We start from the raw sequence: 26,496 nt of genomic DNA on the forward strand, positions 1-26,496 counted from the left end.
TTTCTCTGGTACAGAAATTATTTTCATTTATAATCTTACAGAAAGATATGTGTGTACTAATGTTTAAAAACAGCGGTGCGGACAGCTTGAACAAAAATTAAAGATAGTAATGATAAGTGAAAGTTGCTCAGTCATGTCCGACTCTTTGCGACCCCATGGACTATGCAGTCCATGGAATTCTCCAGGCCAGAATACTGGAGTAGGTAGTCTTTTCCTTCTCCAGGGGATCTTCCCAACTCAGGGATCAAACCCAGATCTCACGTGTTGCAGGTGGATTCTTTACCAGCTGAGCCACAAGGGAAGCCCAGTAATGATAAATAGAGCAAGAATAAGCAAGAGGAGAATAAAGCAAATATCCATTAATCTACAGTGATAGAAATAGATCATTGAATAAATAATAGGAAAGGCTCTTTCTTACAGTCAATTAACAACTATTAAATATAGTAGACAGGGGCTAGAAATAGGAAACCCCCATCTGGCCAAGACCATAGTGATAAAAAGCAACGACAGCACTTTGCCAACAAAGGTCCGTATAGTCAAAGCTATGGTTTTTCCAGTAGTCATGTACAAATGTCAGAGTTGGACCATAAAGAAGACGGAGCACCAAAGAATTAATGCTTTCAAACTGTGGTTCTGGAGAAGACTCTTGAGAGTCCTTTGGACTTCAGGAGATCAAACCAGGGGCTTCCCTGGTGGCTCAGACGTCAAAGCGTCTGCCTGCAATGCAGGAGACCTGGGTTCGATCCCTGGGTTGGGAAAATCCCCTGGAGAAGGAAATGGCAACCCACTCTAGTACTCTTGCCTGGAAAATCCCAAGGACAGAGGAGCCTGGTAGGCTACAGTCCATGGGGTTGCAAAGAGTCAGATATGACTGAGTGACTTCAATTCACTTCACTTCACTTCAATCCTAAAGAAAATCAACCCTGATTATTCATTGGAAGGACTAACAATGAAACTCCAATACTCTGGCCACCTGATTCAAAGAGTCGACTCATTAGAAAGACCCTGATGCTGGGAAAGATTGAGGACAGGAAGAGAAGGGGATGACAGAGGACGAGATGGTTGGATGGCATCACCGACTCGATGGACATGAGTTTGAGCCAACTCTGGGAGAAAGTGAAGGACAGGGAAGCCTGGTGTGCTGCAGTCCACGAGGTCACAAAGAGTCGGACGTGACTTAGTGACTGAACAACAGTAGTGATGACAGTGGTCCCCGGATGCTGGGCTATCGGGGAGTGGCGCTGAGACTCAGATCTGGGCTCAGCCTCAGAGCATCACCCCAGGGACGTACTCACTGCACAGAGAAAGCGGCTGCACCTTTACCAGGTAGAGTCTGGGGCCCCAGCTCTCAGAAGGGCGCAGGCCCCTCCTAGACATTCCTGCCAGAGAAGCATCTCTGAGTCTGCTCTGAGGACACATCAGTTGACCCAGAGGGAAGTTCCTGGCCCAGGCTCGGCAGAAGCGTCAAGAGAAGCAAATAAAAACTGAGGTGCCAGACCAGGTCCTGAGAAGCCAAGGTGGCAGGCCAGCTGAGCACATGTGGAATCAGGGTCAGAGCAGAAGGGCATCAGTGAGACTAGAAGGGCACCCAGCAGGGCGGACAGATGAATCGAGAGCGCCAGATCAACACGCCGAGCAGGATGGGGCTACGGCGCTCAGGTCCCGTGACATGTTAGCATCTGGGGTGGCCGAGTGCATGGCACGTGAGGCTCCTTTACACGGTTTTACAGCGTTTACAAACAAGTCCAAATTATTGTAAACTGCAAACTTAGGAATAGAAAAGGTTTTATTTCTTATTTTCATTTTATTTGTTGCAAGGGAAGTCAGATCCAGCCATGCAGCCAGGAGGAGGCTGGTGAACATCAGCTAGCTTCCGCCATAGATACAGAGGGTTAAGTGGATTTGTCCCTGCAAAGAACAGAGGAAAAATGTTCTTGACAGAGACAAAAGCATATGCAGGGCTCTGAAGCAAGACAGCTTGGGTGTCTGAGTTGCTGAAACGAGAATGAGCTGGGGCCTGGTGAGCCAGGGTGGGGCAGAAGGACAGACTGGGGAGAAACCCGGAGGGGCCGACTAGGAGAGGGGCTCGTGGTTAGAACTTTTGTTGTGATGAAATATATCAAGTTTACCACTTCGGCCATTTCTAAATGTGTACTTCTGTGGCACTAAGTGTGCTCCCGCTGCCCAGCAATCACCGCTGCTGTCCGTCTCCAGAATGTCTTCATCCTCCCAGACTGCGCCCGCTTTAACACCCCCAGCCCCTCTCCCCACCTTGGCAACCACGAGTTTCCTTTCTGTCTCTGAGAATCTGACCACTTTGGATCAGTCATTTAATATCTGTCCTTTTGTGTCTGGCCTGTTGCTCTCAGCGTAACGTCCTCAGGGTTCGAGCTGATAGTTGCGGCACTATGAGAACCTGCTCCTTGTTTAGGCCCGAGCACCGTGCGCCTGCCAGCAGACAGCACGTCTGTCCATTCTGTCGGTGGGCACTTGAGTTGTCTCCTCTTTCAGTTACCATGAATGGCGCTGCCAGGAAGCTTTCTGTACAAATACCTGTTTGAGTCTCCGCTTTCCATTCTTTGGGGCACGTGCCAAGAAGAGGAATTGCTGGACCATGTGGTCATTCTATATTTAATTTTTTGAGGAACCGCCATAAAGTTTTTTAAATGATGCGGGGACTGGAGAGGAGGTTTGCTGGGGACCTGGTGGCGGAGGGCAGCTGGCGGGTGGAGAAGGAGCCGGAGGCCTGCGGGCGGGAGCTGCCCTGGGAAGGGGGAGCCCAGGGCCCCCCGCAGTGCTGGCCGGAAGCTCCATCCTCCTCCCCGGAACTGCTCACAGCGCTAGTCCCAGCCTAGACGCGGTGTCGCACAGGAAGTACGCAGCTTGGAGCACGTGACCTTGGTGAGTGACTGCCTTCTGTCTGCATAGTTTACAGAAACCAGCAGGAGCCTGGGCGCCGTCACCTGAGGCTGTAAATTACACCAGGACGAGCATCCCGATTTGGAGTAAAGGAGTCATTCTCTCAGGACCTCCGAATGAAAAAAACATGCTAGCGTGTTAACATGTTATGCGTGTCAGCTACTAGTGAGGTGGGACTCTTAGGGGAAGCAGGCTGACTGAAACCGCCCACCGTGCCCAGGCACCACGGTAACCATTTGCATGAGTTGTTTTAGGACAGGAGGTCCTGGTAAGGAACACGGAACTAATAAGCCACGCCCCCACCGGAAGAGCACGGGAAAGGTCAAAAGGAGACACCACATGTCCAACCGCCTCCCAGGATCCCCATCTCTGGCGTCCATCTTGGCTGAACAAGGCGTGCACCACCAGGAGGGACCCTGAGTCAGAATGATTGGCTAAAGACAACCCGGAAACTAACCCCCTCACCATAAAACTGAGACTGCGAGCCATGAGGCAGAGCTGTTCTCCTGGGTTCCCTTACCCTCCTGCTCTCAGCCTGGGCGCCCCTTCCCAATAAACTCTCTTGCTTTGTCAGACATGTGTCTCCTGGGGCAATTCATTTCCGAGTGTTAGGTAAGAGCCCAGTTTCAGGCCCTGGAAGGGGTTTCCCTTCCTTCAACAGTACCACACACCCTTAACTGTTGTCCAAACCTAATACTGCTCTTGGGTTCCTGTCTTTTCTTGCTGACATGCTGGAGTTCTCTGCATCCTCTTTGTCTGACTCCCGTGTTGACTTCGCCACGGAGACTGTCCTCTCCAGGTCTGTGTCTAATCGTACATTTGAACAGACTCTTCACCCCAACTACTGTTTCATCTACCAGTTTTTCTCTTTATCCTTTATGATTTGGGGGATTTCCATCCTTACCCATCCTTGAGATCGCAAAGATGACCCCGTCTTTTCTTCACTACCTTTGAAGTTTTGCATTTCACTTAGATCTCAGCCCAGTTTATTTTGCAAATGATTTGCGGAACATTATTTCATGTAACAATTAAAGTTAGATTCTTCCCTCAAATCATGAGCCATGCCCTCTTAGCTGGCTTGTGGCACCACGTTGTGCATGCAGCGAGTTTTCTGTGTTTATTCGAGAGAGGGAGAGGGAGAATGTGCATGATTTGGGGCTTCTGTTTCTATGTCCGTATCTCACTGTTTTCATTCTTAAAATTTTGTAATACACTTTAATAACTTGTAGGAAAAGACCCAAAATCCGTCCCCCAGAATGTCTTCCAAAAATATATTCTCTCAGTACATTAAAATACAGTAGGTGACCTTTCATTTTATCTTCATGGAGACATTCCTTCTAGAACTTTCCACTATTCCGCTCCCATCTGGACAGTTGCTCTGCTGGGCTGGTGCGACGCTGTGGGCCCCGGGCCTCTGCTCAGCACCCTCCTGTGGACTGAGGCCCTGAGGCTCTCCTGCCCCTTAGCTTTCTGCACCCCGCAGTGTGGTTGTAGCAGGAACTTCTGGGAAAGAGTGCGTGAGAGGACACATCCAAACGTGCAGACAGGAGACACCTGTGTTCTGCTCTGACATGGACTGTCGCTGATAAGAGAGTCTCACATGGAAAGCTTTGTCTCACAATTCTGGAAGGGCTGCCTCCTGGTGTCTGTGTTGCCATGGATGCATCTGATGTGCTTCTGGCTCCTGGTCCTTTGGGATCTTTTTCTGCCTCTGCAGCGCCGCAGCAACAGGACTTGTGTGAGTCCTTCGCTCTGGCCTTGCTGGGTCCTCTCTGGCTAGAAACAGGTGTCTTCTTCTGGGAGACGTTTGGGCTGTTTTCTTTAAGCTGTTTACCCTCTGTTTTCTTTTCTTTCTGGAATGTCTGTCTTTCAAATGTCAGACTGATCCTTGAGTTTTCTTGTTTTCTGTCTCCTCCTTTACTATATTCTTCTACTTTGAGATTATCTTAACTTCCTCCTCCAGTCTTTTGGTTGACTCTCGTATTTCTATTGGACACTAAAACATTTCCATCTTCGAGAGCTCTTTCTTGTATTCTGAGCGGGCCTGTCGAGGCCTCCCGTTCTTGTTCTGTAGACCTAGCACTTCACTCTCTGTCCCTGAAGGCGGCCCTGTGGGTTGATGCTGTGTCCACTCAGTGGCCTGGGGCGGGGTGGGGAGAGCGGAAGCCGTGCTGACGCCCCCACCCCCGTTCTCCCGAGCTCCTCGCAGTTCCTTCTTGAGTGTTTCCGCTGGAACAGATGCTCTGAGCCTGCTCCGGGGTAGACACGCGGTGGATCCTCAAACGTGGCTGAGGCAAGGACTGATCCTAATGGTAACTGTACGTCATGAGAAATTTTTTGCAAGGGAAGAACTGGGTTGATACTCATTTTACAAAGGTCACTGGCAGCAGAAACAAGCAAAATTGGACCAAAGCAATGCCGAAGGCTGAGAGAGAAGTTAGCTGAGAAATGAGGAGACCTTTGGCCAATCCTGTGAAAAATTCGTAAAATTGGATATCAGCCTGGCCCGCTTTATAGAATCATTGTGAAAATGAAATAGATATGGGGAATTCTTTGTAAATAAAAACAACATAAATGTAAGATATTCACCTTGAGAGTCCCTCGGACAGCAAGGAGATCATATCAGTCAATCCTAAAGGAAATCAACCCTGAATATTTACTGGAAGGACTGATGCCGAAGCTGAAGCTCCAATACTTTGGGCCACTTGATGCAGAGCCGACTCATTGGAAAAGACCCTGATGCTGGGAAAGACTGAAGGCGGGAGGAGAAGGGGACGACAGAGGACGAGATGGTTGGATGGCATCACCGACTCGATGGACATGAGTTTGAGCAAGCTCCGGGAGTTGGTGATGGACAGGGAAGCCTGGCGTGCTGCAGTCCATGGGGCTGCAAAGAGTCAGACATGACTGAACGACTGAACAACACCAAATCATTCTCCTTGACTTCTGTGCACCCATATAAAAGCAGCATTCTAAATATAGTGGAATGAAGTAAGTAATGTGAATGTTTTGCCTTAATATTTGCAAAATGTCATTAAAATGATGCATGCGTTACCACCTTCTAAGATACACTGCTGTTTGAACTTCAGCACAGAAGTTGGGCCTCTTTGACCCTCCCCCGTTGCCACTGTCGGCGGATGAATGGGACAGGGTGAAGCGGAGGTCCGTGGAGCAGGGGGACTCCATGCAGCCGTGCCCGATATGCAAAGAGGAGTTTGGACTGCACCCGCAGGTACAACGTGAGCCTTAGATAAGCCAGCCTACTGGGCGGTCTCCAGTGGCTGGACTCTGAACCGGGGATTAAGAGGGTCTGCACTTCTTTCTTCCAGTCTCTTCCTCCTACTGGACCCTCAAAGCCTCAACATTTTCTTTTCCATTAGTTAAGTTTGTATATGAGAAGGAGCTAAACACCCTCACTGAACAGTCTTGTTTACTGATTGCTCTTAATTCTCAAATATAGAGTTTGTACGGGACCGTGTGCGGTGGGGGTGGGGGAACCCAGCTGGCAAGGTGCACAGAGCAGAAGAGTGGGGAACGTTTATGTTGTTTCAAGAACTGAAATCCTAAAAGGATAACCGAGCTTGAATATTTCCAAAGAATCTGTGGGAGGATCTTTAAGTAAAATCTTATAACAATCTTTATTATGAAAGTTTACCATAGTTAAGACTGATGATAATATAGATAATACACAATCAGTCTATGTCATAGGTTTGTTTTTTTTCTTCTATACATACTTTGTCTAATTAAACTTCAATCTCCTGGAAGTTAAGGGGCTCTGCTATTCCTAGAATCTTTTTGTTTGTTTGTTTTTTAGCAAATGACCACCCTGAGTAATTTCTCTCATGTGTAGCATTATGCTTTCTACACAGATGCACTTGGAACTTTGCTTAAAAAAAAAAAAATACAGCAAATATATTTAAAAGCAGGCTTATAATTCACAGCCTAGGAATCCCAGGCTTCATCTACCAACCTGGCACATAAACTCTCAAACTTCATTTGCTTTAATAAGTTTTTATGGTTAATGAGTTAGTTCACAGTCATAAACTTTTGTTCCTTACTAATTTGAACTCACACATTATTTTAAACATACTTATTATGTTCTAGTTCTCTATCAAGACCTAATCTCTTACGTACAGGAAGGTTGGGTATTTCAGAAAGATTGTGGTCCTTAAATTGCGGAAGTAGCTCTAGGGCGATTTAGCATTTAGTGAAAGAGCTAAAAAAGCCGCGAGGAGTCTTTCTGGCCCCAACAACCTCTTCCTTAATGGTGCTGCAGACACTTAGTCAGATGGTGATGGGAAGAAGGAAAGCTGGAAGCTGAATATCTGAAGGGGGACCAGAATGTCACACACCCAGCGTTTCTCCCATCCTGCTTTTTATACACTTCTCACTGTAATGTTTTTGGTCGTAGATACAGACACGCATCTCTTTGGCATTTCTAGTTGCAGTTCTCAGGCTTAGCTTTTCCTTTGCTGTTGTTTAGTCCCTCAGTCGTGTCCGACTCTTTGCGATCCCATGGACTACAGCCCGCCAGGCTCCTCCGTCCATGGGATTCTCCAGGCAAGAGTACTGGAGTGGGGTTCCGTTTCCTTCTCCAGGGGTCTTCCCCACCCAGGGATTGAATCCCAGTCTCTTGTATTGGCAGGCAGATTCTTTACCACTGAGCCAACTGGGAAGCCCAGTTTTTCCTTAGTCAGCATTTTTCCGATATTTGATCAGTTCAACTCCTGTGTCTCTGAGGTGGGCGTTATATCCCTTAACTGATGAGGAAATAAAGAATTCCCATGAGCCACGGCAGGCTGCCTGAGGACATGTGCTGAGCAGGGCTGGGACCCAACCCTGACTTCTAGGGCACTTTCAGTGCGTTACCACCACTGAGTCATCCAGTTCTCTCATCTCAGAGAATGTTTGCCAATAACAACTATTTATGAATGTTTAATAGTATATTTTAAATATACAGAGTTCAGTTCAGTTGCTAGTCGTGTCCGACTCTTTGCAACCCCATGGACTGCAGCACGCCAGGCTTCCCTGTCCATCACCATCTCCCAGAGCTTGCTCAGACTCATGTCCATTGAGTCAGTGATGCCATCCAACCATCTCATCCTCTGTCGTCCCCTTCTCCTCCTGCCCTCAATCTTTCCCAGCATCAGGGTCTTTTCAAATGAGTCAGTTCTTTGCATCAAGTGGCCAAAGGATTGGGATTTGACTTTCAGCATCAGTCCTTCCAATGAATATTCAGGACTAATTTCCTTTAGGATTGACAGGTTGGATCTCCTTTCAGTCCAAGGGACTCTCAAGAGTCTTCTCAACACCACAGTTCAAAAGCATCAATTCTTCGGCACTCAGCTTTCTTTACAGTTGAACTCTCACATCCATACATGACCACTGGAAAAACCATAGCTTGGACTAGATGGACCTTTGTTGACGAAATAATGTCTCTGCTTTTTAATATGCTGTCTAGGTTGCTCATAGCTTTTCTTCCAAGAAGCAAGCTTAAACGGTGATAATTTAAAAGGACCCACGTTCATGAGTTTTTGCAATTTAGGCTTCTTGGTGGCAGTAAGTTTCAAGGATTGGTTTTAGAACTTTCTGAGTTGTATTTATTCTGATATTTCTTCCATTCTTCCCACTAAGAAGAAAAGTATAGACTGAATAAAGGCATGATGGTGGGGTGAGGGATGATTCTTTAAATCTGGGAAGTTTCCCCCAGACCAGGTGGCCCAGGGAAGGCATGGGCGTTCCATGCACATGGAGCCTGCACTCCTGGGGAAGTTTATCTGCTGTGCCCTCCTCCAGCCCAGCATTTGCTTTTATCTTCCCTCTTCACCCTCAGAGAGAATTCAGGAACGCGGAGCGCGGGAGTGAAAACTGCATGCTGGCTGGCCTGGTCTCACCCTTCTCTGGTCCTTCCTTCCAGGAGAACCAACTGCCTTTCTCTTCATCCAGTCTAAGCTCCTTTGTCCCAGCCCAGAGTATCTTTAGACAGTCTGGATATAACATCTCAGCCCAGAATATCATAGCATCACCAACTCAATGGACATGAGTCTGAGCAAACTCCGCAAGACAGTGAGGGACAAGGGAGCCTGGCATGCTGCAGTTCATGGGGTCACAAAGAGTTGGGCACGACTGAGCGACTGAACAACAAAATACCATTATTTGGTGGGAATTTGGGCCACAGAAAGGTGGAATTTTCTGGCAACCACCCTTGCCCTGCATTTAAAGGAGAAAAAGTAATTCATGTGTCTGTGGAATTTACTGCTCATTAAATTTGAGAGCGTGGTTGAGTTGAACAGAGCCCTAAGAAAAGGTGTTTGCTTTCTGTCCTCTGCACCCCGCCCCCAGCCTGGGTCCCTGCCAGCTGTGCTCTTCCTTAGGATCTGCCTAGAAATATTTGTCTTCTATAATCATCTCCTTTTTAAATACATACTTGTTCTGTAGCAAACTTCATGTGTTCGTTTGATGTTTCAGATGGTTGTTAAGTTTCTCTTGCTGAGATTATATCCTATGCCATGCTAAACTTAAACTCCGAATACTGTAAATATCAAGGTTGTTAATCTGCTTCTTAAATTTTTCAAAGAAGCAACACAGCGTACCTTTTAAAGAGTCAGAACTTTTCTTTTAATTAATGCATTTATGCTGCTTCTCCTTTAAACTAATTTAAACTTCAAACCTCTTTGTCTTCTCTCAACAGGTGCTGCTCTCCTGCTCCCACGTGTTCCACAGGGTGAGGAGTCCCCCCCAGGGGCACACTGCACCCCCCCAGCTCAGAGGGTGGGACCGACTCTCACTTTGTTGTTTACTTCCTCAGTCGTGTCCGACTCTTTGCGACCCCGTGGACTGTAGCCCACCAGGTTCCTCTGTCCATGGGATTTCCCAGACAAGCACACTGGAGGGGGTGGCCATTTCCTCCTCCGATCTTCCCAACCCAGGGATTGAACCTCCATTGGCAGGCAGATTCTTTACCACTGAGCCACCAAGGAAGCCCTCTCTCACTTTACAGCTCCTGAAAAGAGCCATTTATTTTATCCATAGTCACCACTGACAGCTAGAAATATGATTTTAGACTAGAGTAGGACTCATCCTGTTTTGAGAATTGTGAATTCTCCGTGGCGTTAGAGCCTCAGATGTCCGTGCGAGAGAGTGTGGCTAGTGGCGTCCGCGGCGTGGGTGAGCACCCGCTCCCTCCGAATTCACTGCCCAGTCACCTGAACACAGGGACCATCCACCTTCACACAGGGGTTCTCAGAACTGTTTGATGTGCCTGCATGTACATGCTTGTAAAATATCATTTTTCATGAGGAAGGTGTTAACATCTGATGAAACTTCTTCCCTTCATAATCTAAATTGGACTAAGTCTCATAATTATGCGAGAAAAGAACACTATAATTACATGAGAAGTTAAACGTGTTGTTTCTACGTAATTACTCGTGAAATTTCAAGTGAAATCTTTTCCTTCAGGCTTGCCTTCAGGCTTTTGAAAAGTTCACAAATAAAAAAACCTGTCCTCTCTGTAGAAAGAACCAGTATCAAACCCGGGTGATCCGCGATGGGGCCCGACTCTTCAAAGTCAAGTGTGCGACCAGGTGAGCGGCCGGAGCCTCCGGGCTCCTCTGGGGGAGGCGGGGTGCGGGTCTTGCCTCCACCGGGGGCCCGGGGCTGACGGCGCTCTTTGCCCTAGGATCCAGGCGTCCTGGCGCGGACACGTGGTCCGGAGGTGGTACCGGGACCTGAGGAGGGCGGTGCCACCCACAGATGCCAAGCTGAGGAGGAAGTTCTTTGAGGCCAAGGTGGGTGTGACCGCGATGCCACGGCGGCTCCCTGCCCGCGGCTCGCAGCGCCTGCGGGGCTTCCGTTTTAGGCTCTTTTAAATGGTGGGATGCCGGCCCCTTAAACTGGCTTTCTAACCCGGAGGTAAATACTTTCAGATTTCCTTTTCTAGTCACCTCATAAAAGAAAGAGAAGTCGCCCAGTCATGTCTGCCTCTATGCGACCCCGTGGACTGTAGCCCACCGGGCTCCTACCTCCATGGGATTCTCCAGGCAAGAGTACTGGAGTGGGCTGCCATTTCCTTCTCCATCGTGAAACTTGTAAAACTGGATAAGGTGAAAGTCAAACCAAGCTTTTGTGTGTCCATCTTATGACAACTGTTTAGATAAACTGAAACTGGCTCAAGGTCTCACACCTCCTGAGCAGTGGAAGGACCTCCTGGCGGCACCAAAATGCGAGAGAGTTAGAAACAAATAACGTCGGTTTCTGCCTTTTCCTTTAACCAGTTTTTACCTGTTTATTTGGGGGGGGGGGTCTGTTTAACAACTTTACCTTACGCGCCTCATACAGAAAGGCCAGGCAAAGAGGAGGGGCCAGCCCGACCTGCCCCCCAGCTCTGCGGCCTCGGGCCCCCCACCCCCCCCACTCCCCCCGGCTGCTGCCTGGGGCCCCGTCTGTGCTGCAAAGGCCGTCGTCTCCGCCGCAGAGCGGAGGGTCTCGCACACAGTGGGGACCGCAGACAGCGCCTACTGTAAACGTTAATGTATCGTTCAGGTCAGTCTGTGCGGCTTTAGACACAGTGCGATTCCGTATTTTTTAGACTCGCCCTGTATGAGAGGATGGCATTGTGACAGTGTCACCTGGAATCACTGGGGCAAACCTGCAGTCACACTTTCCTATGCCTGTTACCTGTGGAAGCACCACTCCCATTTACTTCCATCCTTTCTAAACGCATCTGTCTTCTAGCCTGCACTCCCACATGGGATAATGAGCGATAGGAAGTTACCCTTCGCTTTGTGAGGGGTCCCCGCTCTCCTGCTGTGTGATTCCTTGTGTCCAGAGCCTAAGGACCTGAGCCCCGTGCGCTGGGGAGAGGGCTGCCATGGCCGTCGTCCGACCTCCTGCCCGACCTCAGGCTGCAGGGCTGATGTCCATGGGTCTCACGACCCCACCATCCTTCTGTGTGCCCAGAGTGGGGGGGGCTTCTTCAATGTCCCTGAAAATAGGTGGATTTAGCTTGACCACAAAGCAGAGTCATAACAGATTTTTCTAATGCCCTTCCTGGTTGCTAGGTAACGGTTCCAAGCAAGGTAGCTGCCAGTATGTGCAAAAGAAGATCAGAATCATGGCTCATGTGAACTGACCATGCCTCAGACTTAATCGAGAAAGTGCCCTTGATTTGTGCTCAGGAGTAGGACACCAATAAAGGCAGCGTGTGAACAAGTGACCTTAAGATACCGAGTCTCTTGATGACTCGAAGGTTGAGCCGCGGGTGGAGCGACTCCCTTCTGTGGCCCAGCGTGGCCAACTGGAGCTGCCCCGGGGCCGCCCCCTTTCCTGGCTGGCGGGATGGCTGCTGGAGGCAGGCAGAAGCGGGGAGGAGGAGGCTGTGGATGGGGAATCTGGGGTTCCCCCCACAGGACAGGCGCAGAGGGCGTCTGGGGCAGGGGTCACCTGGGCGGCTGCAGGTGCCCCTGTGAAAACCCCCGACTTCCATGCCACCTGGGCTTTTCGCAAACGTCCCCATTTTACAGAAGAAACAGCAGATCAGCTAAAACTCCAGATAACGGACTCGACAGAAAAAGCACATGCCACCTGCACTGTTTCCTGGACAGCGAGCCTCTCCTCCGAACGGCTCAGGGAGCACAACGCTCACCTCCTTAGTAGATCTCAGCTCCGCCGAGTCTACTGTCCTCTCCAGAGAGCCCCCCGTGCTCACTGCCCCACTCCCTAGCCTGGATGGGGCCGCAGTCACTTCCTCCGCAGGCCTCTGTCTCACCTCCACCGGAGACGGCGATCCCGCGTGTTGTGGTTCGTTCTGAGCCAGTAAGCCACTGTCTCCCATGTTGGTTTTTAATCTTCCTCCTGTATTCCTTCCATGCTTTTCTGTATTCTTAATCTGACAGTAAGGCTTATTCTCTGTGTTCCTCTTAATAATTTATAATATGTAATAATAATTATTATATATAATTATTACATAAATATACGTGGTCTCTCAAATCAGAAATTATCATTTCCGTTTGGAAAAATTTAATTACAGACTCAATAGTCATTTTACCTTATGTGTATAATTTTTTTATTTTCATGCATCAGCTTAAGATAACTTTTGAAAGCATAGACTACCCTTTGCATTCACATGGAGCAGAGTTGAGCGGCTCAGCCAACTGCACACACACACACACGCCATACTTCACATCACTCTTCCCCAGAAGCATTTGAACTTAGTGAAGTTACACTCCTACTTTGTTGCACAAATAGGCATTTTATAATTGCCTCTTTCAATTTATGAAATCTAGAATCCCCAGCTCTCTCTGCTAGTTTCCTAAATCTTCTCCACAATTTTTTCACACCTCGCCCCAGCCCACTTATCCCATTTGGCCATGAACAATCGACATATGTAAACCCAAACCTCATTTTCAATAAATGCAGACTGCATTTACATCAGGTAGTATATTGGCAGAAGTATACACTCCTGTCCCTGCTCCTGGTGGCCGATAATGGTAGAGGTCTTGTATACTTAAATGCCTACCTAGGTAGAGCCCAGAGACGGTCCTTTATGATATAGACCACTTCTTATCATTCATTGAATGACTCTTGTGATTTGATGACTTTTCCTTCCTCTTCTAACTGGATGGACTCACTTGCTGCACTATAAGTCTGATCTTGTTGTTCAGTCGCTCAGTCGTGTCTGACTCTTTGTGACCCCAAGGACTGCAGCACCACAGGCTTCCCTGTCCTTCACCATCTCCTGGAGCTTGCTCAGACTCATGTCCATTGAGTCAGTGATGCCATCCAACCATCTCATCTTGTATCGTCCCCTTCTCCTCCCGCCTTCAGTCTTCCCCAGCATCAGGGACTTTTCTAATGAAGAGTCAGCTCTTACTAGGGATGATCTAGGAAATGTTAATCTACAACTTTAAGTGCCAGCGTGCTTGTGTGGAATCCGAGAGATGATTAAACTAGGTCACTGAGTTTCACATCACCCAGGAGTCTACAGATACACCCAGACTACATGGATGTACACAGATGACAGTTTGAGAACCATATCAGTAAATTACTGTGAGCTGCTGGGTGAAAGATTGTTGGGGAACTGCATTTTTCACACACAGTCTCAAAGAATCACCCCACAGATGAGTGAGAATCTGTCAAGAGGAGGAGAAGTGCATACACTGGAAAAGTCCAGTAAATCCTCTTCTCAGCCCGAGGGCCACAATGCCAGTCACTGGGCCGAGTGACCCGAGCCCCTCGTGTGCACGCGGAGCACTGGGACACCAAAGATGCTTCACCTAAACGCAGCCACAAGGGCACCTGTAAGCAGGTGGATCCAAAATGAGAAATATTCTGTAAAACAGCTGACTTCAACAGAACAGTGTCATAAAGGAAAAAAGAGGAATGTTCTCAAACAAAGATACTTGAGAGATATAACATTATGCCAAAGGAGCACATTAATCTTCCCAGTAACTGACTTCAAAGACATGGAGATCTGTGATTTACATGGAAAAGAACTCAAATGTCTTGAGGAAGCTCACTCAGTTCAGTTTAGTTCAGTTCAGTCGCTCAGTCATGTCCAACTCTTTGTGACCCCATGAACTGCAGCACACCAGGCCTCCCTGTCCATCACCAACTCCCAGAGTTTACCCAAACCCATGTCCATCGAGTTGGTGATGCCATCCAGCCATCTCATCCTCTGTCGTCCCCTTCTCCTCCTGCCCCCAATCCTTCCCAGCATCAGGGTCTTTTCCAATGAGTCAGCTCTTCACATGACATGGCCAAAGTATTGGAGTTTCAGCTTCAACATCAGTCCTTCCAATGAACACCCAGGACTGATCTCCTTTAGGATGGACTGGTTGGATCTCCTTGCAGTCCGAGGGACTCTCAAGAGTCTTCTCCAACACCACAGTTCAAAAGCATCAATTCTTCGGCGCTCAGCTTTCTTCACCGTCCAACTCTCACATCCATACATGACCACTGGAAAAACCATAGCCTTGACTAGACGGACCTTTGCTGGCAAAGTAATGTCTCTGCTTTTAAATATGCTATCTAGGTTGGTCATAACCTTCCTTCCAAGGAGTAAGTGTCTTTTAATTTCATGGCCGCAATCACCATCTGCAGTGATTTTGGAGCCTAAAAAAATAAAGTCTGACACTGTGTCCACTGTTTCCCCATCTATTTCCCATGAAATGATGGGACCAATAAGTTACCATAAAACACAGAAAAACCATTCGACAATCTCAGGTAAACAACATGGAAACAAAATGAGCAATTTAACAGAGTGATAGAAAAATTAAAAAGAACCAAGCAAATTCTGGAGTTGAAGTATACAATGAATGAAATGAAAAAAAAACTTGAACAGAAGACATAAACATTAGAATGGTTGGAACGGAAGAGTCTGTGAGTCAGAAGACAAAACTTCTGAAATTATTCAGTAAGAGGAGAAAACAGAAAAAGAGTGACGAAAGCATGTGTGATCCTTGGAAAACATTAGAAGGAACAACTTGTCAATCATTAGAGTCCCGAAGAAGAGAGGGAGAAGGAGGCAGATAGTATGTAAAGAAACAATGGCTGAGAACTTCCCAGATGGGGGAGAGATCTAGACATCCAAGCTGGTAAACCTCATAGGTCACCAGACAAACTCAATTTAAGGAGATGTTATCCAAGACACATTATAATAACTGTCAAAAATCAAAGAATCTTAAAAGCAGCAAGAGAAAATAAGCTTATAACTAACTTAACAAGAAAATGCCCACAGGCCATCAGTGGGTCTCAGCAGACTCACAGGCCGAAGGCAATATATTCAAGGTGCTAAGAAGAAAAAAACTGCCTGGCAAGAATCCTCTACTAGCAAAGATGTCCTTCAGAAATGAAAGGACAAATGAAAGCTGAGGGACTTCATCACTCGAGCTGCCTCACAAGAAATGTTGAGTTGTCCAGGTTGAATGCTAATTGCAGGAAGGATGCTAATTAGTAACATATGCATGTGTATGCTCGGTTGCTCAGTCACGGCCGACTCTGCAGCCCATGGACTACAGCCACTAGGTCCCTCTGTCCATGGGTTTGCCCAGGCCAGAATACTGGAGCAGGCTGCCCTTTCCTCCTCCAGGCGATCTTCCTGACCCAGAGATAGAACCCTTGCCTCTTGTGTCTCCTGCATTGGCAGGTGTATTCTTTACTACTGTGCCACCTGGGCAGTCCAGTCAGTAACATGGGAACACATAAAAGAAAGCACAATGTCCAATTCAGAATACTCTTAATACTGTGATATTGTGCTGTATTACTCCCTTATAAAGGTTAAAGGACAAAGTATTAAAAATATAGCTACAGTAATCTCTCAGTGAATATATTTGTCATCACTATAAAAAGATGGAAATTATATAGTATTTGTCAATACTATAAAAAGATGGCAACTGTGACATTGAAAATGTGACATTGAAAACGTAAAAGGGGGAACTAAAAGGGTGGAGTGTATGCAGTCAAAGTTATCAGTGTAAAACAGACTTCTATCCATACAATGTTTTATGTAAGCCTCATGGTAACAACACAGCAAAACCCTACCATAGATACACTGAGATAAAGAGAAGGGAAGAGAGCGTTCCACCCTGTAAGACCATCAGCCCACAAAGGACCAGCAAGGGAGGAAGAGAGGAAGACAGGAACTAGGGACAGACAGGAGGCAGTGGGGGGCGTCCAGAAGTTCTTACCTAGCAGTGATGACTCTCAATATGAACGAATTAATTTGCCCAATCAAAAGGCATAGAATGAGCAGATGGATTAAAAAGCAAAACTGCCTACAGAGAGACTTGCTCCACCAGTAAGGGCACAAATAGGCTCAAATTGAAGGGACAGAAAAGGATATTCCATGCGGGTAGAAACCAAGAGAGAGCAGGGGTAGCTCTGCTTCTGTCGGATGAAATGGGCGTTAAGGCTGCGGCGGACAGAGGAGATCGTTATATAGTGATGGAGTAGTTAACCCGTCCAGAGGGTGTGACCAAAATTAACCCAAAATGGATTAAAGACTTAAGCCTGAAACCACAAAAGTCTTAGAAAAAAGCACAGGGGGAGTCTTGGCACTGATCTTGGCAATGATGTTTTTGGATACGACACCGAAAGCACAGGCAACAAAAGCAGAAATAAATAAATGGTCCACCTGAAACTATCACAACATTGTTATATCGGCTATACTCCAACACAAAATAAAAAGTTTAATTAAAAACGTAATTAGCTAGAGGGGAAAGGAGGGAAGAGAGAAGTTAGGGATGGAAGCCAGATTTGTCTGAAAGTATTCAGTTTGTTTTTATTGATTAAATGTTCTTAATACCTAAAAATTAATAAATAAACTACATCAAAATAAACAGCTTCTGCCCATCACTGGAAACAGTCTACAAAATGAAAAGAGACGACCTAAAGAATGGGAGAAAACATTTGCAAATCATGAATCTCATAAGGGGGTTGTATTCAAAATATATAACAAACTCATACAACTCAACAGCCAAAAAACCCAACCATCTGATTTTTTTTAAATGGGCAGAGGTGGTGAATAGGCACTCTTCTGAAGAAGACATACACACGGCCAACAGGTGTGTGAAAAAGGTGTTCAGCCTCAGTAATCATCAGGGAAATGCAAGTCAACACCATGGTGATACCACCTCCCACCTGTTAGAATGACTGTAATGAAAAGGTGAGAAAGAACAAGTGTTGGCGAGGATGTGGAGGAAACGGAACCTCTGGGCGCTGTTGGTGGGAAGGTAAATAGGTACAGCCTCGATGGAGAACTGCATGGAGGTAGTAAAACTTGAGTAAAAGTGGGACTACCATACCACCAGCAGTTCCACTCCTGGGCATCTGATCGTCTAAAGGAGAAATCAAGAGCTCACAGAGATGTCTGCACTCCCACATTGATGGTAGCATCACGCACGACGGCCACAACACAGAAGCAGCCTGAGTGTCGGTCAGCAGATGAATGGGTGAGGAAGACGTGGTGCACATGCCGTGGAATTCAGCCGTGAGAAAGCAAGCGAGCAAGCCTACCATTTGCACCAACACCAATGAACCTTGAGGACGTTATGCTAAGTGACATAAATCAGACAGAGAAATATGATGGGATTCCACTTGTACGTGAAACCCAAGAAAGTCGAACCGACAGAAACAGCATAGGATGGCGGTGGCCAGGGCCATGGGGAGGGGAGTGGGCGAGGGGAGATGCCAGTCAGAGGGCAGAATCCAGTGTGAGATGCCCTGGTGCTCAGCCTGGCGACGGTAGCCAACAACACTGTATTAGATGCTTGAAAGCTGCCAAGAACGGGGATCGGACATGTCCTCACCACAAACAGGAGATGGTGTTAACTCACCCTTCTGTATGTAGGGGACTCGGGTTCGACCCCTGGGGTGAGACGACCCCCTGGAGGAAGGCCTGGCCACACGCTCCAGTATTCTTGCCTGGAGCATCCCATGGACAGAGGAGCCTGGGACTGCTGTGGGACAGTCCATGGGGTCCCAAAGAGTCGGCTTAGCACGCACTCACCCTCCTGTGGTGATTGCTTCCCAATATGTAAGGGCATCGAGTCATCACACTGGAAACCAGAAACGTACACCACATTATACATCAGTTCTGTCCCAACAAGGTTGTAATGAGGCAGCACATCCTTGCTAATATCAATATATATATATAATTTTGGTAACTGAGATTCTTGTGAAATGACAGACGGACGGGTGATGAACCAGTAGAAAGTCACCCACCTCAGTGTCCAGAGATTCAAAGTCTACAGTAAGGAGACACAGCAGATCAGTGAAGAAAAAGACTTATTGAAAAGAACCAGTTAATTTCGGCATTCACGTGAAGGAGAAAAATAGACATTACTTCATACCTTATCCTCAGAAGAGTTCCATGTTAATTACATAAATACTTTCCAAGCGAATACATAAAATTACTAGAATGCAACAGATGATGCACCGGGCCCTGAGCTCTGCCCCACCCGGGGTCCAGGACAGTGTGGTGACCTGCGTGCACTGGGAGCTTAGAAAGCCCTCCTGACGTTGCCGCTGGGGCCCGGGGCAGCGGCCCCCACCGTGCCGCACTGCTCAGCAGCAACGCACTGAGGCCACACTGACGGTCAACAGGGTGAAATGATCGTCTTCACTTGGGCTTTTAGTAACAACGGAGCATTGGCTTAGGCATATACATAGATGGAAATATACATGTTACTTAGGGGTTTGCCTGTTTTCATGTGCTTTTTAAAAGATGTGATCCTGTGTATAGAATAAGTATTTCTCCATGCAATACCGTAAAAGCCTAATAAGAGAGATATTAGACATGAAACAACCGTGAACTCTGAGTTAGTAAAGAAAGAAGTCATTGTCCAGAGGTGCCTTTAGAAAAAAGACTTTCATCTCAGTTCAAAAGGATACCCTATTTTATTAAAGATAATTCAATGGCATTTTTCTAATGATGGAGACTCTTGAGAGTCCCTTGGACTGCAAAGAGATCAAACTAGTCAATCCTAAAGGATTTCAACCCTGAATATTCATTGGAAGGACTGATGCTGAAGCTGAAGCTCCAGTACTTTGGCCACCTGATGCGAAGAGCCAGCTCATTAGAAAAGACCCTGATGCTCAGAAAGATTGAAGGTGGGAGAAGGGGACGACAGAGGATGAGATGGTTGGATGGCATCATCAACTCAATGGATGTGAGTTTGAGCAAGCTCCGGGAGATGGTGATGGACAGGGAGGCCTGGCGTGCTGCAGTCCATGGGGTAACAAAGTGTCGGACACAACTGAGCGACTGAACAGCAATGATAGAAACGGAATTTTATTATTTTCATCAAGAAAAAAACTTGTGCATTTCAGTTTAAAAAAAAGTTTGAACTGATTGTTTTCCTTTAAATGCCTATAAAAATACTTTAACTTGAGCTTGTCAGTATAATGAGCCTTTCAAATCTAGAAATCACAGGTTAAGAGATTTAAAATAAAAGTGTAACTCTTGGTCCTGGATTCTCACTGTCTTCATCTTGACAGTTTTTCAGAACCAGACGTGTGTCCCAAACAAAGCCCAGCTTCAGAGGCATCGGGGTCTGCAGGTTCCCTAGTGATAGATCCAGTAAAAGATAAAGCCCAAAGCCGCAGTGAGCAAGGGGTTCATCAAGGCCCCAGTGGGCGGGAGACCAGCCCTGTGACAGGGACATTCCAGGAACGCCAGGCTCCTGCACGGGCCTGCCTTTTGGCTCTGCCTTCTGACACCCGCGTGTTCACCCCATCACCCTCCTCGCACAGAACGTAGATCAGTGAGCCGTTAGGGACCCAGTGGCTGAATTTCAGAAATCGGACAGTTTACAGAGCAAAATGTGCCGTAGCTACAGTATCGAATATGGTACGTTTATCATTCTCTGTGGAACCAGGGGTCTGTTAAACTGGGGGTGACTTGTGCAACCAGAAGCCTCATTTCTAAGCTGTATCTCCATAGTGACCACGGGTGAGAGTCAATGTAAAGTCATCTTATGCTTAGTCTAAAAAACTGAAATTGCAAATGACTGGAAGGAAGAAACCGCATGACCCACGTCACCGTCCAAGGCGATGGATGGGTGCGTGTCGGCCCCACCGCCTCCGTGGGCCTGTGAAGTCGGGCCGCTGCAGCGGGGTCCCCTCTCCTCACAGCCCCTGCGGCTCCGTGCCCCAGGGGTCTCCTGCCGTCCGGAGTCTGCCAGTGATCAAAGAGAAACCCAGCCTCCAACAGACTCATTACCAACTTTCAAAAACTGTCCATTTGGCCAAGTAAGAGTTAAACCCAAGCATCACATGGAGGCCCGCAGAATCATCTAGTCAGATTGAAGGGCTGTTTCAACAGCAGGAAAGCTGGACGTACCTGACCACACCCTACAGGGTATTCCCAGACACTGAAATGTTCAGCTCTACAAGCTCCACTCCACTGCATTCCCTTTTTTTTTCCTTGTCTGGCAGATAGGTGAAAACTTCCCACCATACCTGGGGACCACTGGCCTGGTTCCCTTCAGGGAAAAGAAGGCTAATCCACGGAGAGGAAAGGCAAAGTGGGGGTGAGACTGATATTTTTAGGCACCTCAAAGGAGGGAGTGCTTGCTTCTTTTAAAGTTTCAAGACCTTGCCAAGATGGATATGCCTTTAATACTGGAGATTAGATTAGCTCCGGCCGTTCTATTTTTATAAATCAATCCGTCTTTCTTGTAAAAGAACTGTGGCCTTGCGTGCTCGCCCCTCTGTCTCAGGGCGATTAGTAAGGGGGATTAATGGGGTCTCCTCCCGCCGCAGTGGTCGTGCGTCTGCTGGGTGTCAGCAGTCTAGCAGAACGCAGAGGTCATCTCTCTACAGGCAGTCGCGCTCCCCCAGGCCCAGGCTTTGTCTTGGCAGAGCTGCCTTGCCTGGAATACCCCTGGCACATTCCTGACAAGACCGAACAGGGCAGCGAAGCTGCGTCACACCGGAGGTCTCTCAGACACCAGGCAGGGCCGCGCTAAGGCCGGAAGGGGGTCCCCTGCAGAGCCCGAGCCCCCCGGGGAAGCGTGCGGACAGACCCTGCGTTCGCAGCGCCCTCGTCGCGGAGGCCGTCCGTCCGCGGCGACACCGCGGGCCGGGCGCGCTCCCGCGCCGCCGGCTGAGCCCAGATCAAAGCGGCCCGGGAGGGTCACGAGAGCCGCCGCGCTCACGCCTGTCACAGTGTGTACAGAACGCCCGAGTGTCGCCCAGCAGGCAGTGGTCGGTCCTTGAGTGCCTTTGATCCTTATCTGGGAGTTCTGCTAGCATATGTCATATAATTGAGGTATGGCCTTTTATTGCGGCAATTAAAACTTTTCAAATGCATTATATTATCTCCACCCGAGCTAAAAGTCCGGGCCATTGTTTAGAAAGCGAGGTGAGGGGTCTGTCAGATGCTGCGGTTGACTTTAGGGACGGCCGCTCCCAGCCCCGCCCCCGGGAGGGTTCTCTGACTTTTTTTTTTCATTCCATCTCACCAAACAGCATAATGGTCTTCGCGTTTGCTCAGCCCTTTTGACTTCCTTTATCACATAGAGATGGCAAACATTCTGTTGCTAACTTGAAGTGGCTCCAAGCAGCAAGACGGGAGGACATTAAACCAGTAAAAGCTTATCAACGGATTCATTGATACGCTGTAAATTCCAGGCGTTTCACTTTGCTTTTGAGGGCGGCCGTAAGTCAACACATTAGTAAGCAATTGCTGACATCAAGATGGATGCTCAGAGGGGCCCTTGGGCAGGCAGAGTTCACCTGGGCACTTCTGTGAGCGGGTCTTCTTTCCTCTTTAGCCGGGATGTACTTGTAAATGACCAGTGATTGCTCTGCGGATCAGTAACCTGAATCCGTAACTGCTTAATTTATCAAATATATGAAATGTGAGGCTTAGAAATAGAAGATATTCATTTTTAATGGAAAATTGTATGTATTTTGTACACTTCTGTAGAATTAATATTAACCAGTAGTTTGGAAACTAGAAGCCGATCGTCTTCGTGTGTGTGTTCTTGCTTTTCCAACCACTAAAGGCCTCTGGCCCACGTGACAGTGAGGGGCTTAGGAGCAGATGCTGCTCACGCAGGACTCTGACATGTAAGAAATACCTAATAATAGCTACACTTAGGGCACGGCCCTGACCCGGCCACAGGATAGTCAGGACCCATTTGCTAATTTAACTTTTTTTGGGATATTATTCTTGCTAACTTTTCAATACTTGAAGCAGAAGAATGAAGACGGTCACACCAGCTCACTTTTAGAACTGTGCCATAAGCGCACACTGAAGGATTTTCAGTATGTTTACCAACAAGCTAAAGCCAATGTTATAAGCCACATACTGATGCTTTATTGAATCTCGGCACTGGAAGTTTGTTCAGAATCCTCCCACGCGGAGTGTCCTTTTTTTAACCCCCACAAGGAGACCGGCAGGCACTCCTGCAGAAGGTGTACCCTGGGGGACGTGTGTGCCTTCATTCCTAACCTGCTGCAAATTTCAAGGTGACATTTTTGTCGAATGCCAAGGGCCTCACCAAGATGAAGCGAAGGAGCCAAGAGATAAGAAATACACACAGGAAGAAGGAAGGCGCCCCGGCCGGTGACAAGTGTCAGCGGAAGGAGCCAAGAGAGCCCTCGGGGCGGCCAGGCAGAGCGCTAGCCGGGCCGGAGAAGCGCGTCGGGCAGCGGGCTGAGGGAGCGGGGCTGGCCAGCGCACAGGCCGAGCAGGAAGCCTGCGCGAGGAGAGGCTGCCGGAGAGGATGAGGAGGGGAGCCGGGGTCAGAGGCGGAGGGCGCGGCGGCCCCGGCGGCGCCTGCCCGCCCCTCCCGCCTTCCTGCTGAGCCGGGGCCCAGCTGGTCAAGGAACAATGTGACCCGGGTACCCGCCCAGCCATGACCGGCTCCTCCAGGGCCGTCTGTGCTTCCCCCCACCTGCAAAAGCTAACCGGCAGGGCGAAGGCACGGTGGTTTAGCTTAGGTTAAATAACCTGCGTTTTTTCAATTTTTTAAACAATTTATCTTTTATTGAAGGATAATTGCCTCACAGAATTTTGCTGTCTTCTGTCAAACCTCAACACGAATCAGCCATAGGTATACATATATCCGCTCCCTTCTGAACCTCCCTCCCATCCCCCTCCCCAACCCACCCCTCTAGGTTGATACAGAGCCCCTGTTTGAGTTTCCTGAGCCATAGACATATCCCCATTGGCTATGTATGTTACACATGGTAATGTGAGTTTCCATGTTACTCTTTCTATACATCTCACCCTCTCCTCCCCTCTCCCCATGTCCATAAGTCTATTCTCTATGTCTGTTTCTCCATTGCTGCCCTGTAAATAAATTCTTCAGTACCATTTTTCTAGATTCCGTATATATGTGTTAGAATAAGATACTTATCTTTCTCTTTCTGACTCACTTCACTCTGTATAATAGGTTCTAGGTTCATCCACCTCATTAGAACTGACTCAAATGCATCCCTTTTTATGGCTGAATAATACTCCATTGTGTCTGGGTTGCTTCCATGTTCTACCTATTGTAAATAGTGCTGCAGTGAGCGATGGGATACTTGTGTCTTTTTCAATTTTGGTTTCCTCGGGGTATATGCCTCGGAGTGGGATTACTAGGTCATATGGTGGTTTTATTCCTAGTTTTTTAAGGAATCTCTATACTGTCTTCCATAGTGGCTGTATCAATTTACATTCCCACCAGCAGGGCAAGAGCGTTCCCTTTTCTCCACACTCTCTCCAGCATTTATTATTTGTAGACTTTTTGATGAGGGCCATCCTGACTGGTGTGAGGTGATATCTCACTGTGGTTTTGATTTGCATTTCTCTAATAATGAGTAATGTTGAGCATCTTTTCATGTGTTTGTTAGCCATCTGTATGTCTTGTTTGGAGAAATGTCTGTTTAGGTCTTTTTCCCACTTTTTGATTGGGTTGTTTGTTTTTCTGGTATTAAGTTGTACGAGCTGCTTGTATATTTTGGAAATTAATCCTTTGTCAGTTGTTTCATTTGCTGTTATTGTCTCCCATTCTGAGGGTTGTCTTTTCAGCTTGCTTATAGTTTCCTTTGCTGTGCAAAAGCTTTTAGGTTTAATCAGGTCCCACTTGTCTACTTTTGTTTTTATTTCCATTCCTCTAGGAGGTGGGTCATAGAGGATCTTGCTTTGATTTATGTCATAGTGTGTTCTGCCTCTGTTTTCCTCTAAGAGTTTTATAGGTTCTGGCCTTACATTTAGATCTTTAATCCATTTTGAGTTTGTCTTTGTTTATGGTGTTAGGAAGTGTTCTAATTTCATTCTTTTGCGCGTAGCCGTCCAGTTTTCCCAGCACCATGTACTGAAGAGGCTGTCTTTGCCCCATTGTATATTGTTGCCTCCTTGTCAAAAACAAGGTGCCCACAGGTGCATGGATTTATCTCTGGGCTTTCTATTTTGTCCCATTGATCTATATTTCTGTCTTTGTGCCAGTACCATACTGTCTTGATGACTGTAGCTTTGTAATATAACCTGAAGTCAGGCAGGTTGATTCCTCCAGCTCCATCTTCTTTCTCAAGACTGCTTTGGCTATTCAGGGTCTTTTATGTTTCCATATGAATTGTGGAATTTTTTGTTCTAGTTTTGTGAAAAATGCCATTGGTAATTTGATAGGGATCACAATGAATCTGTGGATTGCATTTGGTAGTGTAGTCATTTTCACAATATTGATTCTTCCTACCGAGAAACATGGAATATCTCTCCATCTGTTTATGTCATCTTTGATTTCTTTCACTAGTGTCTTACAATTTTCTGTGTACCGTTCTTTTGTCTCCTTAGGTAAGTTTATTCCTGGATATTTAATTCTTTTCATTGCAGTGGTGAATGGGATTGATTCCTTAATTTCTCTTTCTGATTTTTCTTTGTTAGTATATAGAAATGCAAGGGATTTCTGTGTATTGACTTTGTATCCTGCAACTTTGCTCAATTCACTGATTAGCTCCAGTCAAATTTATTTTTTAACTGGAGGAAAACTGCTTTACAATGTGTTGGTTTCTGCCACCCAATGATGCCAACCAGCCGTAACTACACAGAGATGCTGCCCTCGTGAGCGCCCCTCCCCGCACCCCACCCGCCGTGTGTTGCAGAGTGCCAGGCGGGATCCCTGTGCTAGACGGCAGCCTCTCACCAGCTCTCTGTGTTAATCTGCAGATAAAGGGATAACTATTTTTCTCATTTGTGAAATGCTTCCCATTCAGGCTGAGGAAGGAAGTGTGCCCGTTAACAAGTGTGAGAGCGACATCGGGTGAGCCATGCACCTACGTCCACGCTGACCCTGCCCTCCGTGCCCAGAACTGGGTTCCAGCTGGGGGGCTGTGCCACAGACCTGGCGTCACCTGGAGCGCCCCTCGGCCAGCTGAACACCCTCCACAGGCCCATGGCTACCTCTGGGTGCGTCCCGCCTTCCTGGAGGGGAGACACAATACGTCAGGTATTTTGTTGAAAACATGGATTTCCACCAGTTGTGTCCTGGAGAAAACCCCAGAGAGGTGAAGGGGTGGCAGTGACTTTGGCCGTCCCAGAGCTCCTGGCTGCATCCGCAAAACCGCCGCGTCCATGTCTTCAGCAGGTGCTTCTCCGGCGTCTGGTGTGGTCAGTGCACAGAGCGGCTCACAGACAGACGCACAGACAGGGGCACCCGGGGAGACGGCCCCGAGCTGGCAGAGAGGATGGAGGCGGTGCCACCGCAGTGCTGGAGGCAGGCAGGGCACACCGAGGACGCCCTCACGGGGCCACCAGGGACCAGCGTGCACAGCTGTTCCGGGCACACCAGCCCTGTTTGCATCTCAAGCCGTGAGAGCTCACACGACACGCGGGCAGGCATGGAGTCCTGCCGTCCCCCGGACACGTGTGTGTAGGAGTGACATGGATGCCTCAGCACACGCGTGATGATACACACGTGTGTAAGAAAGCGGGAGCACCCGTGGCCTCCACACGTACCCTGTCGCTCTCTGAAGTGACCCTTGAACGCACCCGCACACTTGGAGCTGGGTGGTCAGGTCTCAGGGAACGGAAGGGAAGGGAAAGTCGCTCAGTCGTGTCCGACTCTTGGTGACCCCATGGACTATACA

At 47.8% G+C, this 26,496-nt stretch overlaps 1 protein-coding gene and 1 long non-coding RNA gene across 51 annotated transcripts in view; one reads left to right on the forward strand and one right to left on the reverse strand.

Moving 5' to 3' along the window:
- Positions 1–26,496, forward strand: part of RNF32 (ring finger protein 32) — a 34,025-nt gene that overhangs the window by 3,816 nt on the left and 3,713 nt on the right. For 34 of the 50 annotated variants that reach the window (XM_081535417.1, XM_081535427.1, XM_081535420.1 and 31 more), the window contains 4 exons: positions 6,009–6,151; positions 9,611–9,643; positions 10,378–10,502; positions 10,598–10,706. In XM_081535417.1, the coding sequence (XP_081391543.1) occupies positions 6,009–6,151; positions 9,611–9,643; positions 10,378–10,502; positions 10,598–10,706 (410 nt within the window). Of the gene's footprint in view, positions 1–6,008; positions 6,152–9,610; positions 9,644–10,377; positions 10,503–10,597; positions 10,707–10,844; positions 11,022–11,978; positions 12,140–12,440; positions 12,907–26,496 lie in introns of those variants that run through there. The other 16 variants (XM_081535454.1, XM_081535459.1, XM_081535456.1 and 13 more) reach the window with 3 other exon arrangements.
- On the reverse strand, positions 1,769–9,853 carry LOC145524044 (uncharacterized). The gene is made up of 2 exons (XR_014067093.1): positions 8,336–9,853; positions 1,769–5,661 (listed from the first exon to the last, which is right to left on the reverse strand). It is a non-coding gene; the product is annotated as an uncharacterized LOC145524044 (long non-coding RNA).

This window comes from Giraffa tippelskirchi, chromosome 10 (genome assembly GCF_054371585.1).
Source record: "Giraffa tippelskirchi isolate mGirTip1 chromosome 10, T2T-mGirTip1v1.2.pri, whole genome shotgun sequence".
Taxonomy (NCBI): domain Eukaryota; kingdom Metazoa; phylum Chordata; class Mammalia; order Artiodactyla; family Giraffidae; genus Giraffa; species Giraffa tippelskirchi.